Raw genomic sequence first — 15892 nt, 5'->3', positions numbered from 1 at the left:
TAACGGAGGTTCAGAAACAGGGAGGATTGAGAGGCACGTTGGAGATGGAGCTCTGGCTCTGCTGTTAGTTCTGGGATGGTGGGCAGCAGTCACATCATCTGGGAGAAGGTAGGCGGGGAGGAGAGGAGAACGGGCCAGGCTGGGACCAGGAAGAGGTGAGGGGAGTGAGGCCTGGGTCCAGGCTGAAGAGGATTTCGACAGGTGAGAAGGAGAAAGAGGTGGTGAGGTTATGGAACTGCCTGTGCAGAGGCCGGGGGGCAGGGGATGGCGCGCAGGACTGATCACTGTGGTTGGGGGATAGGGAGTGAGTGGGGAGGGTAAGCGATGAGTTCAGAGGTCACCTGGGTTGCATCGTGATGGGCCTGGTAGGAGTTTGGATTTCATACCAAGGGCAGTGGGGACTTCTGGAGGGTTATCATGGAAGGCTATTTCCCTCTTCCCACTGTGGCCAGTGTCCTGCCCCTTTGTGACCTGCCTGCCTGGGCTGTAGAGTCTTGTGGTCTTATCCTGTGTCTGTAGTGAGACACATTATGCCTCCCGGGCCTCCCTCTTTTCCTTCTCCCAGTGGCTCCCTGATTGCGGTTTGTTTGTGTGACTGGTGTTTTCCAGGCCCCTGTGTGCTCATGAATTTGTCCTAATCTTGGTGTTAGCCGGCTTACTGGAATGGCTCCTGGGAGCCCAGACACGGCCAGGTGCCATGGCGGCCATGTGACCTAGTTGTGGGATATAGCTGGGGGTGGGAGTGGGGAGGGCAACACCGAGGGCCCATGGCAGGCACTGGCCACCTGGACTTTTTCCTTCTAATTCATGAAGAATGTCTTAACAGTGTTTTTGGAGGAGCAGCGGAGTCTAGCAGAAAGAGATGGGTTTTGGAGTCAGAAGACAATGACTCAAACCTTGGATCTCCCACTTACTGGCTGAGTAACCCTAGCAAGGCCCCTAGCTTTTCTGTTAGGGGCCTTGGAGAGAATGGTGATACCCACCCGAGGGGCTCTTACCTGGATCAGGTGAGATAATGTGTGTGAAAGGTTTAATGCACTTATAAAGAACTGGGCATTTACTGCTGAGGACCATTATTACAGAGGGTGTGATGAACAAGATTTTGTTTCCCAGCTGCTTATATCATATGCTGTTATAGTGAATCAACGATTCAAATAGAAGCTAATGATTATGGAGAAGAGTATGTGAAAATTATAAATTAGGGACCTATTTGTACTTGCATTGTGCTGACAAGTCATTTGGCATCTTAGTTTGATCCTCATTTTAATATGAAATTATTAACTGAGCTTGAGTGTTAGTAAAACCTAAGATAATAGGAAACTCATACATACTGGGCATTCACAACCTTTATCATCTATTAATGAGTACTGATAAATTGAATGAAGACAGTCTTATTTCAAAGGCTCAAGATGGATGTTTATATAAAGTATGACTAAAATATTATAATTGATTTTAAAAAGTAAAATAATTTTTATGTCCTGGAATTAGATAGTGGTGACAGTTGCACAAGTTAGTGAATATAGTAAAAGCCACCAAATTGTATATTTTAAAATGGTGAATTTTAGGGACTTCCCTGGCATCCAGTGGTTAAGACTCTGCGCTTCCACTGCAGGGAGCTCGGGTTTGATCCCTTGGCAGAGAACTAAGATCCCGCATGCTGTTTGGTGCAGCAAAAAAAAAAAAAAATGGTGAATTTTATGGTGTGTGAATTATATCTCAATTAAAAAATAGAAAACTTAATTTATTAAAGGAGTAATTATAAAAAACTTAGAGGTTCAAGAAAAAATCTATAATTTCACCAATTCAAACTTATTATGATTTTGATATGCTCTCTTCTTTTCCTATTATATCCATAATTCTATCAATATAATTATCTGGTTTTCTGATTTACTATGTTATCTTTAGCATTTTCCATTTTGTTATAATAACCTTCATGGTCTTCACCTAAAATGGCTACTTAATACTGCACTGTGTGACTGTTCCATAATTTACTTAATCCTTTTTCTACTTTTAGGATGCATCTAGCTATATGTTTTTCTTTTATAATTAGCACTGTACTGAACCTCTCTGTACATAGGGTTTTTCCCTATATCCTGGATTATTTACTTAGGAGGGATTTTTAAAGTGATATATATGAATCAAAACATTGCTGAGAGAAATTAAAGAAGACCTGATAAATGGAGAAATATATCATGTTCATGGGTTGGAAGATTCAATATTGTTAAGGTGTTTATTTTCTCCAAATAAATCTATAGATTCATAACAGTCCCAATCAAAATCCCAGCAGGCTTTTTTGTAGAAATTGACAGCCCAATTCTAAAATTTATGTGAGAATGCAGAGGGTTTTAGAGTCAATTCTAGAAGATAACACTGAAAAAGAACAAAGTTGAGGACTAATACCATCTGATTTCAAGACTTACTATAAAACTGTAGTAATAAGATAGTGTGGTATTGGTGTAAAGATAGACAAACTGATCTATGGAACAGATTAGAGGGTCCAGAAATAGACACACACATAATATGAACAATGCGTTTTATACAGTGGTGAAAAGGCAATTCAGTGTAGAAAGGTTTGTAGTATATTTATGCAGTGGAATACTACTCAGTTAAAAAAAAAGAATAAACTATTGATATATGCAACAACATGATGGGTCTCAGAAAAATTATGTTGAATGAAAAAGGCTGGATAAAGAGTATGGGCTATATGATTCCACTTATATAAAACTCTAGGAAATTCTAGTCTATACTGATAGAAAGCAGATCAGTGGTTTTCTGGAGATGGGAGGTATGTGGAGGGATGGGGCTGGAATTACCAAGGGACATCAAAGCTTTTAAGAGATGCTGGATATGTTTACAAGCTTGATTATGGTGATGGATTCATAGGTGTATACATATGTCAAAAAGTATCAGACTTTACATTTAAATATGTGCAGTGTACTGTGTCAAAATATCAATACCTCAGTGGGACTGTTAAAACAAAAAATGATGTTAATGGATTATGATCCTTTGAAAAAATTAGAAATCCATGAGTCCATACTGATATAAATAAACAAATGAATAAATTGAAATTTTGGTAAAGAACTGGCTATTTATAAAATTTGGAAGGACTTTCCCATAAAACACTTAATTATAAAAAGAAAACAAGTAACTTAAGTGAGGAAGTTAGGTGGATAACCATCTTAAGACATTATCAAAATTAACATTGTCTCTAGGGAGACAAATCAAAATTGTGCACCACCAGGTTGTAATGGGAAGAACAGAGCCTGTTTATAAATTGTTGGATTCAACTAGCTAACACTTTTTTTAAAAAAAGAATTTTCGCATCTATGTTCACTATGAATATTGGACTATAGCTTTTTTTTCCCCTTGTATTTTCTGTCTAGTTTTGATATTGGGGTTATGCTCGTCTCATAGAATGAGTTGGGAGGTATTCTGTCTTCAGTTTTCTGGAAGGGTTTATGTGGAATTGGCAATATTTCTTCCTTAAATGTTTGATAGAATTCAACTGTGACACCATCTCGGGTCAGAGTTTCTTTGTCTGATATACACCATTCCAGCTTTATTTTAATTGGTGTTGGCATGATTTATCCTTTTCCATCCTTTTACATTTAACCTATTTTTGTTTTAATATTTAAAGGGCAATTTCTTATAGGTAGCATATATTTGAGTCTTTCTTTTTTATCCAATTTGGCAATCTCTGGCTTTTAATTTGGGTGTTTAGACCATTTATATTTAAAGAGATTATTGATATGGTTAGATTTATGTCTTTCATCTTGTTATTTGTTTTCTACTTGTCCAATTTATGCTTTATTCCTTGTTTCCTCTCATGCCTTCTTTTGGATTGAATATTTTTTTCATGGTTCCATGTTGTCTCCTTTGTTGGCTTATGAGCTATAATTCTTTTTGTTATTTTAGTGATTGCATCTGTTCGTAGCATAAATCTTTAACTTGTCACAGTCTACATTCAAGTGACATTATACTACTTCCTTCAGAGTATAAGAATCTTATAATCATGTGCTTTCATTTCTTTCTTTCCAGCCTTTATGCTATTGTAATACGTTTTGCTTTTCCATATGTTATAAACTCCACATTACATTGTTATTATTTTTGTTTAAGCAGTCACTTATCTTTTAAAGAGATATACGATATAAAAAAATTCTTATATGTTTTCCTGAAGTTTCTATTTCTGGTCTCTTTTTCCTTTATGTAGATCCATGTGTCTCTCCAATATCATTTTCCTTCTGCCTGAAAGATGTCCTTTAACATTTCTTGTAGTGTAGGGAGATGAATTCTATCAGCTTTTATATGTCTGAAAGAGATTTTTTTTTTTTTTTTTTTTTTTTACCTTTAGTGTTGAAAGATGTTCTTGCTGGGTATAGAATTCTGGGTTTTCTTTCAGTGCTTTCAGAGACGTTGCTCCACTAACTTCTGCTTGTATTGTTGCCAGTAGAGATCTGCTGTCATTCTTATCTTTGTTCCTTTCTCCATAATGTGTCTTTTTTTCTCTGGATACTTTCAGGATTTTCTCTTTATCACTGATTTTGAACAACTTAATTATGTAGTTTTCTTCATGTTTTTCATGCTTGGGGCTTGTTGAGATTTTTAGACCTGTTTATAGATTTTGAAAATCAAATTTGAAAAAAATTAAGTTATTATTTCTTTAAATATTTTTTCTCCACCTCTCCCATTCCATCTCCTTTGGGGATTCCAACAACGTGTTTACAAGGCTGCTTGAATTTGTCCCACAGATCGCTGATGCTCTTTTCATTGAAAAAATTTTTTTTCCTCTGTGTGTTTCATTTTGAATAGTTTCTATTGGTAGGTCTTGAGGTTCACTAATCCTTTCTTCTACAATGTCTAATCTGCCATTTATCCCATCCAGTGTATTTTTCATATCAAACATTACAGTGTTCACCTCTAGAAGTTTCATTTGGATCTTGCTCTCTTTTTTTATATTGCCCATGTTGCTGCTTAACTTTTTGAACATATGAAATGCAGTTATAACCACTATCCTCCTTTACTAATATAGGTTTCAGTTTTGGGTTGGTTTGATTGATTGTTTTTTTTTTTTCTCATTATATGTTGTATTTTTCTGTTTATTTGCATGCCTGGTAAATTTTTTATTAGGTGCCAGACATTGCAGTTTTATCTTTTTGGATACTAGGTATATTTGTATTCTTATACATATTCTTGAGCTTTGTTCTGGGACACAGTTAAGTTACTTGGAAACAGTAATTTTTTTTCAAGTCTTTCTTTTAATATTTATTAGTTGGGAATGGAACAGTGTTTAGTTTGGGATATTCCCCTTAACTGAGGCAAGCCCCTTCTGGGTGTTATAGCAAAAGCCTCAAGAATTATGAGATTTTCCGGTCTGGCTGGTGGAAATAGACCTTATATGAACACTGGGTACCGTTAACCCTAGTCTTTTGTGGTTGTTATTTCTCTGGCTCAGGTAGTTTTCTTGTGTGCATGTGCTGACTAGTACTTAGCTGAATATGCGAGATGGACCCTCGGCAGATCTTCAGAGTTCTTTCTTTGTACGTCTGTCCACTCTCCAGTACTCTGTCCTGCAAACTCTAGCTACTTTGGTCTTTCTGGCCTCTCAGCTCTGTCTCTTCAGTTCAGAGAATCTCCTGGTCACTGCCTGGGTTCCCCTTCCCTGCACTGTGGCCTGGAAACCCTCAATGCTGTAAATTGGGGCAACCGTAGTGTTCACCTTGTTGGCTTCCCATCTCTCAGGAACCACTCTCCTTCCTTTCCTGATGCCCAATGCCTTAGAAGACTTTTTTCTTTCTTTTTTTTTTGGTAAATCTTGTCCAGTTTTTTGTTATTTCAGATGGGAAGGTAATTTTGGTCCCCATTTGGGAAGAGATGTTAAGGGTGACATCAATATTTATGGCTTCAACAACTCCAAGTTTAGAGTTGCAATTTCTTAAGATGGGGAAGACTGAGGGAGGAGTAGGTTTGGTGGTGGTAGAAGTGGTGGGAAAGTCACGCTGAGTTTGAGAAGCTCATTGGACATTGGTGATGTCAGAGAAGAAGTTAGATATGTGAGTCTGGAGTCAGGGGAGAGGTCTGGGTAGGGGATACGCATTTGTGTATCATCAGTGTGTAGACGGTATTTACCACCATGATTCTGGGTGAGATTCCCCAAGGGAGTATAGCTAAAGTATTGCATTGATCATGTTTTTTATATTCTGATGCTTTGAAACTGGGGGTACTGCTGCTCTCAGGGTTAACTAGTTCCAAGAGATAGTAAACAACTCACCTGTGAGCATGCCTTTCACAGGCAAACCAACCAATCTGGAGCCCATACCTGCCAACCACCTCTGTTACTGAGCTGTTACACTCTGGGTCACGATCCACCTGCCTTATTCACCCCAGGGCCAAGTACCAAACAACTAGGAACACCCCCTATGCCCCAAAGCCAAATGAGATACTTAAAACTAGCCACTCTTAAGTCTCACCCATTCTTTTCCATGGAATCCACAATAAAAGCTTTGCCCACGTTTCCCCTCACTCCCTCTCTCTCCTGGCCAACCCTGGTGCTTCCCGGTGTGGCTTTGTGTGGCATGCCAACTCTCCTACTTGTAAGGAATTGTGAGTAAAAACTTCTTTCTTTATGATAGTCATTTCCATGTCTGTGTGTCTTACCATACCTTAAAACAAGTTCTAGGTACCCTTACAACAAGTATAGAAGTGCCAGCTCTGGCTAAGTGAAGTGCCTGCATTACCTCACCTCATTTAATCTTCACAGCAGCCCTGTGAGGTAGGTACTATTATTATCTTTCTTTTATAGATGAGCAGTCAGAAGTAAACAGAGGTTACATCACTTGCCCAAGATCACCAAATTCTGAGTGGTGAAGTTGGGATATAGACTGTGACAATCTGATGCTGGCCCTGTGCTCTTAACCAGGATCTATCTGATGGGTAGTCAGAGGAGAGACAGAGGACACTCCCAAGGAGTGGGATTAAATTTGTGGTCAACCTCCTTCAAAACTTTTATAAACTGCCACTTGTTTGTTTTCCCCCAAGACATGATGAATTAGTTTTACTTTTTTGCTTAAATGAGAGCTTAAAGCAAAGGGTGACATCCAGAAAAGCAACCTTGGAGACCATCCTGGCCTGATTTCTTGGGGATGAAGGAGTTGCAGTTTCATTTTTTTTTTTTTTTTTTTTTTTTTTTTTTTTGCGGTACACGGGCCTCTCACTGTTGTGGCCTCTCCCGTTGCGGAGCACAGGCTCCGGACGCACAGGCTCAGTGGCCATGGCTCACGGACCCAGCCGCTCCGCGGCATGTGGGATCCTCCCGGACCGGGGCACGAACCTGTGTCCCCTGCATCGGCAGGCGGACTCTCAACCACTGCGCCACCAGGGAAGCCCTGCAGTTCCATTTTCATGATGAAAAACACACACGTGGGTCATAGCACCCTGAAAAATTGGGGAAGAGATTCTGGATTCTGCACCAAGCTTGCCCAGTCTGCATGGGAGAATCTTGTCAGCTGGACTTTTCTATTTCCAGAAGAAGTTGAAGAAGGGATTATTTTTATTTATTTATTTTTTTTTGCGGTATGCGGGCCTCTCACTGTTGTGGCCTCCCCCGTTGCAGAGCACAGGCTCCGGACGCGCAGGCTCCGGACGCGCAGGCTCAGCGGCCATGGCTCACGGGCCCAGCCGCTCCGTGGCATATGGGATCCTCCCAGACCGGGGCACGAACCCGTATCCCCTGCATCGGCAGGCGGACTCTCAACCACTTGCGCCACCAGGGAGGCCCCGAAGAAGGGATTATTTTTTAAAATTCTCCTCTATTATTGATATAATACATATTAGTTCTAAGAAATTTGAAAAATACAGAAAAACCTATAAAGAAAAGTACTCTTTTAATCTCACCGCCCAGAGATAACACTGTTTACACGTCAGCACATTTCCTTTGGGTCTTGAATCTTTGATTAGAAGAATCTGTCAAGGGGATTGTCTGTTTTGGGGTCTGTCTGTGACCTTGTCTTTCACTGTCTCTTTCTTCCTGTGATGTGTGGGGTATGTATATGCGTCTGTCTCTGTCTCACAGTCACACCCCGAAATCCCATCGGAGACACTGCTCAATTCTGATGGGAAGCTGCTTTGATTCGGTCTGGCTTTGGTACCTTTCTGCCAAGTTTGGGGCTCGAGATCCCTACTCTTGGGGATTTAGACACAAGTAAAGGATGGCTCTCCTTGGGCCTTTGCTCCATCCCTCCCAATCAGTAATTAATCAGTACTGAGTTGATCTTATTAGCTATTCACTGCCCGCCCTCCCAACCCCAACCCAAGCTGGCTAATGACAATGCTTTTAATTAATATGAGGCAGATTAAAACTCATTACAACAAGGTTATTGGTAATGAGATAATCATAAGGCAAGTTATTGAGCTGGGAGTGAAAACAAAGTTGGAGGAGGGGCAGAGAGACACTGCCAGCCGTTCCTGCTGTGTTTTGGCAGGAACGGAAGGGGGAGTGTGGGGACTCTGCAGTGAAGACACGCGGCAGTGACATACCCAACTAGCTCGTGAAACCAGGTGCTGGGTAAGGGCAGGACTCGGGTCCAGTGAGCAAACGGGTGGGGAGTGTTAGGGCAGTAACATGGGTTGAGAAGCAAGAGCTGGTGTATTGAATTAGGAATAGGTAGTTTATGACCTGGTGAACGAGGAGCACAAGCCTCCTACACGGGGTTGGCTGGTAGCTCCCTCAGCCTCCAAGCTTCCACTGGGGAAGTGAAACGCAGTGGGTTGTTTCGATTGAAGGTACAGTTTAAATACACCCGCACAGAGGAAGTAGAGTCACAAGATTTATTATTACTTACAGATCCCAGAAGAAAGGATGCTCAGTGAGCTGGGGGAAGGGCCATCCTCCATCCCAGGTACCAGCAAGCAGGAGGTGAATGCTGAGAGAGGGAGTTTGCACTAAGCCAGTAATTTCTTGAAATTCTGAGTGGGACCTGCCTTCTGATCCCAAAGGATGGTGGAGCTGTAGGAGCTGGAGCTAGAAAGGGACGCTGGAGACCAGAGTGCCTGCTCTGTTGTTCAGCATGTGTGTCTTTTGGCTTTAAAAGAACATTTACACTTTTTGGTTAGTGGTAATGTCCCTCACCCCCATGTGACTCTGTGTGTGTGTGTGTGTGTATTTAATTAGAAGCTGGTTGAAGGTGACTTTGGGGCTTCTTTTGTTGAAATGTGGGTGCCATTTGCAGTAGATGCTGATTCAGCTTCATGGATGATTGTTTTGTGAGTGTATGACCCAAGGTTGTCATCAGTCTACATTTAGAGCTCATGCATGGCTTGCCCTGGGGTACACAGAGTCTACAGGGGACACACATGGTCTCTGTCCCCAATGGCTGATGTGCCAAGTAACCAGTGAGTCAGCAGTAGACAAGCCTTCCTGGGCTTGTGTGACCAGAGAGGGCTCTCTGCATTGCCCAGACAGTGTCCTGAAGGTGACCATCACTTTGTGCCAAGAGACACCCGACCCAGGACTGGCTCAGGCCACAGGTGAGGGGCAACAGAGCCCTGGCTCTGCTTCTTGGTAGGAGGGCTTGTTAGGGTGAGGCTAATGCTTTCTGAGGGCTGCCAGGAGCAGACGTAAATGCAGATGTGAATCCAGTCTAAAGAAAATGGTGGAGCAGCTATTCAGCATCACACACGCGTGCGCACACACACACACACACACACACACACACATGTTGTTATGTTGTTCTCTCGATCTGAAATGCCCTCCTTTTTTATTCTACTCTTTTCAGGTTCAGTTTCAGGGGCTAATCCTATGTATCAGCCAGGGACTATAGTCATACCTGTAACTTAAATATAAAGACTTATTCACTAGGAAAAGGTAGTTAACTCCTAAAAGGAGTAAAAGAAGATTCTAAAGGTACAGAAGTAGTAAATGCATAAAGCACCTGCTCCCTCTAGGGCTGAGGGGGTGGTGAACAAGAATAGAGCTAAAGACTCAGCTGGGAGCCTCCCACCTGCAAGGCTGGGATGCTGGGCTGCCCTAGTGATGAGACGTGATGGCGGGCATGGTCCATGGGAACAGCCTGCCAGGTGGCAGAGAAATTTGCAGGAGGGTGCGACCTGGAGCTAGTGTGTTGGAGCCGCCTGCTGGGTGGTCAGAACACTTGCTGGAAGGTATGGGGCCTGAGTTGGTCCACAGGAGGGGCCCATCAGGTAGTGGAGAAATTTACAGAGGGTGGGCTGGTCCGTGAGGGCCACCAAAGTGGTCACCCCCAAGCCACTACCCACTGGCTGATGAGCTGAAAGTGCACAGGGACAATAAGGGAGCCTCCCTGTGCTGTGGCCTGCGGTGTCCCCCAGAGCCCCCTGTTGACAAAGCCTAATAGCAACCCATCTGACAAAGGAGAAATGACACAGGGTCTGGCACCAGTATCCCAGCGCACGGCAAACAAGCGTGGGTTTGCAGCGGAGAGATGACACAGGGTCTAGCACCAGTATCCCAGCGCACGGCAAACAAGCGTGGATTTGCGGCGGAGAGGCCCTGTGCTCCTGAGCTGCACGCACCCCGCTTCTCCCCAGGAGCCAAGGCTCTCTAGTTCCAGCCCTCTTGTTTCTCCCATCTGTGAGCTCCGTGCTCCTCAGTGTGATCCTACTGCCACGTGCCATTCTCTGTGTGTGAGTGGCTCTGTCACATCTCCCCACGAGGTGGAGGGCGTGGGACTCAGTCAGCCCCCAGTGAATACACAGTGGTTGGTGTCTTTCCTGGGAGGGGCAGAGACAATGGGGTGTGTCCTCCCTCCGCCTTCCAGTCCTCTGCCTTGACCCTGCAGTGGCTTTGGCCTGAGGGCTGAGCCTCCCTGGGGGAGTGGGCAGCTGGGTGCCAGGGCGGCCTCACCGGGGGCCTCTGGTGGGACCTGGGTTCCGGTCACCCTGTACCTTAGGACAAATGGATGGTGGCTGACTTGCTGGCTGCCTCTTATTCGGCAGGGTGGGAATTGGGGTTGATTATTTGAGCTGTAAAGAGTCATCGGTTCCTAACAGCCTGCACTCATGGAGGGTGGGGAAACGCCCAGTTCCATTTTTGACCATGTTTGCCTTCTTTCTCACTTCCTCAGGACTTGAGTGTGGCCTTGGACAGTAGTGACCTTCTACCATCTGACACCGGCCAGCTCAATTCCCAGTCCACCCCCCTGCTGCCCCCATGCGCCTTTTACTCATCTATGGAAATGCGTTCTCTCCCCACACCTGCCCCGCCTTAATTCTTAGAGTCAATTCCCTTCTCTGTGCACCCTCCTGTCAGGGAAAAAAGACTCTTCTTGGCCTAGTTTGCACCAGGTGCCCGCACTGAGGCTGGAGCAGTCTGCTCAGGGGGATAGAGTCATGTGGACATAGGCTTCCCCAGTAGTGGGTTGGGGCGGGACGCAGAGGTGTCCAGCAGAGCCCTTGAGGGCCTAAGGACAGCTTGCGAGTGCCTGGAGTGTGGGGCATCCCTGTGCTATAGAAGGAGTGGATAGATGGCCCCCTGGCTGCTGGGACCAGGGTGTTCAGGGCTGCAGTGTTCTCTTCTTAATTCCTAAGGTAACGGTTTTCTGTATGGTTCACTCAGCAACTAATTATGTAGGATCTTTGAACGTTTCTTCCATCTTTGTTGCCAATGGTTATTTATCTCTTCATGTGGTTTATTGCCTCCAATACACACTTAATTGTGTCAGCATCCTTCATAGCACTTAAGAGAGTGTAAGCCCATCCTAGATATTCACTCTCCCGGTTGACTTACGGGTGGCAGAGGGTACCAGGTTCCCACAGGGCACTGGGCTCCCTTGTCTTTTGTGTGTGCCCATGGCTTCATCCTGCTTCAGGAACTGTAGCTCCAGGAAGGAAGGACCCTCAAAATTCCAAGACCCTCAGCTGAGCTGGGGTGATGACTGGGGATGTGTAGCCTGGGGGTGGATGGAGGCCACCTCCCACTCTGGAAGGATAGGTGGGCATCAGGCTGCAAGTTAAGGCCGGCTTGTCCTGCACAGCCTGCCCTGCCGCCCACCCCGTGTGCCTGATGCTCCCTGTAAGGTTTCCTTCAGTTAACAGGAGACCCCTGCTAAAGTCTGCTGCGTTAAAGAGCTCTAGGTTTGAAGTGTTTTCTAGACCTTCCTTTGACATTTGTTAGCTATTTCTTGATAAGCAAAACATCTGAGTTTCTTATCCTTAAAGATACCAACACTTGCCTCCCTAAATTGTTGTACGGATTAAAAAAATAGTGAATATGACCATGTTTAAAAATTGTAGACCTGCAAACAAACAGTATTATTAGTGTGACTGAGGGGTGGGTGACAAATGCGTGAACTCAGTGTATCCTTGAATGAATCATAAGTAGATTCGAATTGGTGGAAAGCCTTGGACAAACACTAGTTTCTGAGGGAGTGGGACTTGGACCAGGTAAGTTTTGAAGGAAAGGCAACCAGAAGCATCGGACCATGTCAGGAGGCTGGCTGCAGTTTGAGATTGGAATTGACTGCTCTGGGTACCAGGAGACTGAAGGTGAATGACGGGGGTGGGGGGTGGTGTGTGTGTGTGTGTGTGTGTGTGTGTGTGTGTGTGTGTGTGTGTGTGTGTGTGTGTGTGTGTGTGTGTGTGTATGTATGTGTGTGTACGTACACTGTGGGGGGGTGTGAATCAGGGTTTCTGAGCAGAGGGGGCAGGAAAAGAGAAGAGCATCCAGTGGACAGTGAGCACTCACATCTCTCTGGCCCCGCCTGTCTTCCTGCAGGTGCACCTTCGCTCTGCCAGGCGCCTTTGCGAGCTCTGCTGTGCCAACCGGGGCACCTTCATCAAGGTGGGCCAGCACCTGGGGGCTCTGGACTACCTGCTGCCGGAGGAGTACACCAGCACACTGAAGGTGCTACACAGCCAGGCCCCACAGAGCAGCATGCAGGAGGTCCGCCAGGTCATCCGAGAGGACCTGGGCAAAGAGGTACCCACCTCTGCCAGGGGGAATGGGCTTCCAAAAAGTCCCCCGCAGAGTTCTCGCTGCTTGGCCCCAGGCCCTGGGGCTCCACCAGTGGCGTGGAACTACACTTTGCAGAAACTTTCAGTGTGAAAGCAGAGAGGTTAGAAGGAGCCTGAGTGTCCCTCAGTATAAAATATTAGTTGGACCATACGAAATCGTTGATATTTAACTGTTTTTGACCTGTAACTTAATATGATTCATATGGTTGAATTTAATAATACCTATCAATTATTGGGGGTTTACTGTGCGCTCACAGCTGCGCTGTTTCCCCCATGTTATCTCACTTAGTCCTCAGGGCAAACCTATGAGGTAGGTACCATCATTAACCCCATTTTGCAGATGAGGGATGGAGACGTAGAGTGATCAGGTAGAGCATCCAGGGGGGACTGTTAGTAAGTGATTCCAGTGCACTGTTCTGTCCGTGAGCTGTCCTAATCATTCAGTGCTGTGACTTTTCCAGAACGTCTCTGGGCCACTGCTTGATTACCTCCAGTGATAGGAAGCTTATTCTCTTACCTGCTGCCTAAGGTGGTCCATTCTATTATCACTCATCTCTAATTGTTATACATGCTTCCTCCTAAGGGCTAGACCTGCCTCCTCAAACTTTCCTGAGCTTCATCCACCCCATGGAGCAAAAGAGAAAGGGGCTGAGGGCCCTTGCATACACAGCCCTGGTCACACTCCTTTGGACTCATGCCAGTGGCCTGCAGGATGTGTGGAACCCAGATTGCCACAGTGGTGTGGGTCCTTGCTAACCTGTTCTGCTCATCTTGATTCTGGGGATGGGGAGGGATTGGAGCAGCCGTCTGCAGGGTGCCGACTGGCCAATCAGGCCCAGCCTTACAAATTATGTGCTATAATTTCATGGTACCCCAGAGAACACTAATAGAAAAAAAACTTCTTTTCTCCCTTCACCTATTATTATTATTATTATTATTATTTTATTTTATTTTTTTGCGACAGGGGTCTCTGGTGGGGGGCGCCAAACCTCCCAGCCTGCCGCTCGCAACCTATTTCTGAATTGGGGTTTTGTTCTGAGGTTCGCGGGTAGAGGCGGGGGCCGCACGTCCCCCGTGGCGGTCGGCGTCCAGGTCTCCCTTCACCTATTATTATATTTGAAATTCTCCTCTTAAAGAGAGAACCCTTTGGATCTAGAACTTTTCTGAGCAAAATAATCTTAAAGTCAAGCCTAGATCAGTTGATACCTTTCCTGAGATTCTTTTATTACCTTTGGTACCTCCCAATTTCCCCCAATAAAATCTTGAGCAGGACTTTCAAGGTCTACCCCATCCACTTTCAAGTTGCCATGGTCTCTGTCTGCCTGGAATCTCTTTATCCCATTCTCTCCCTGTCAAGTGATTCCTTGTGTTTCTAGGCCATTCGTCCATCTGTCTACCAAATGCTGGGCACTGTGCGAGGTGCCGTGTGTCCCGGCCAAATCCCAGCTCTCCTGTGAAATCTTCTCTGACCCTCTGCACAGCTTTGCTTCTGCTTGTGCCTCTCGTAGTTTGGTTAGTTGTGTCTAGTTGGTTTCACGGTAAGTTGTAAAGTCTGGGGTTGAAGACCATGATGGTCCTTTTAATCCTATCTGCAGTTCCAGAATAGGATGTGGTATATCGTGGGCACCAGTGTTTGTTTAATGAACCAATGGCTGATAAGTGACAGTTTCCTTAGGCTACTGCGGACTCGGCGGAGAGTAGGGGCAGAGGTTCATTTAAAGACCATGTTCCATGTTCTCTGGTCTGTGTGGAGCTGGCCCTGGCTGTCGGTGCCTTTCTGTAGAGCTGGTATCTTGTGCCTGGCATCCAGCCAAAGGTGAACCACTCCTCGGTGATAGCCTGGCCTGGGCTGGCCTCATTAAGTGACTCTGGGGGGCCTGGGTCACGCAGGAGGTGAGCATAGAAACCTCTGTGGATTCCCTTCCGACTGAGGAGGAACATCTCCTCCAAGGGGACGGGGGGAAGACTGAGTGAAGATTTAGGGCTGGTGTCAGGAGCAGACCACAGGCTGGGAAGAGCGGGGTTAGGATGCAGGGGCCGCAGGCAGAGGGGACGGGATTGGCATGGCACAGCCGTGTGTGCCTTTGCTTCTTGGCAAGACTGTTGGCCTCCTGCCTCCTACAGCATGAGGTGCACCCCCAAATTAAAACTAAATAAATCACTAAAACTAAATATAAAACTAAATAAATAATAACAGTGTGAAATGCATCATTGCTAGCACGTGGCAGCTCAGTGTGGGGGGCGGAGGCAAGGGAGGGAAGGCAGCAGATTAACCTTGGAGGCCGTCTCGTCTCTGGAGAGCCCGAGGGGGAGGCAAGAGCAGGGCAGTGGCTTCCTCTGAGCCACGGTGGAGCGAGATGGGAAGCTGGGGGTGTCAGCAGTCATGGTGTGCCCGCCCAGCTGGCATGTCTGGGGTTGGAGCATGCTGCCTGCATCTTCAGGGTCTCTTCTCTAGTCCCCCCGGCCAAGTCCTCCTGAGCATGGTGGCCTGTGGCTTCTGACCCGCAACTTGACTCGAGCCCTCTGAGAAAAGGAGGCTAATGTCAAGGTCATGGCTCAGAGGGGGCGTCCCTCACAGCTGGGAAGCTCAGAGACCTCTGGTTTCTTACCCGGCACTACAGGCGCACAAAGTCTTCCCTCACCCCTTCCTCCTCCTCCCTCCTGGGAAGATGGCATTTGTTCCCGGTGACACACTTTCTCAGCCTGTGGGTGGAGGGAGGGGAAAGGAGACGGGTGGGAAGCCGGGTAGGTGGGTGTGGGGCTGTGAGGGCGGGGAAAGTCACTCACTCTGCACTTCCCTCCTCCTCCTCCAGTGAAGTGTCCTGTGACACTTCTCGGGGAGCAGCCCTCCCCCCCAGGAAGATGTTTGAGCCAGCCCCACCGATCCTGGGCTCCACGCCTGCCCTGG

At 45.9% G+C, this 15892-nt stretch overlaps 1 protein-coding gene across 5 annotated transcripts in view; it reads left to right on the top strand.

Moving 5' to 3' along the window:
• Nucleotides 1-15892, top strand: part of ADCK1 (aarF domain containing kinase 1) — a 112382-nt gene that overhangs the window by 30790 nt on the left and 65700 nt on the right. For 4 of the 5 annotated variants that reach the window (XM_060097983.1, XM_060097981.1, XM_060097979.1 and 1 more), the window contains exon 4: nucleotides 12746-12949. The exons of the other annotated variant lie outside the window; for it this stretch is intronic. In XM_060097983.1, the coding sequence (XP_059953966.1) occupies nucleotides 12746-12949 (204 nt within the window). The remainder of the gene's footprint in view (nucleotides 1-12745; nucleotides 12950-15892) is intronic. 5 annotated transcript variants of the gene reach the window in all.

Source organism: Mesoplodon densirostris, chromosome 4, assembly GCF_025265405.1.
Source record: "Mesoplodon densirostris isolate mMesDen1 chromosome 4, mMesDen1 primary haplotype, whole genome shotgun sequence".
Lineage (NCBI taxonomy): Eukaryota > Metazoa > Chordata > Mammalia > Artiodactyla > Ziphiidae > Mesoplodon > Mesoplodon densirostris.
This window is presented reverse-complemented; position numbering and strand designations above follow the sequence as displayed.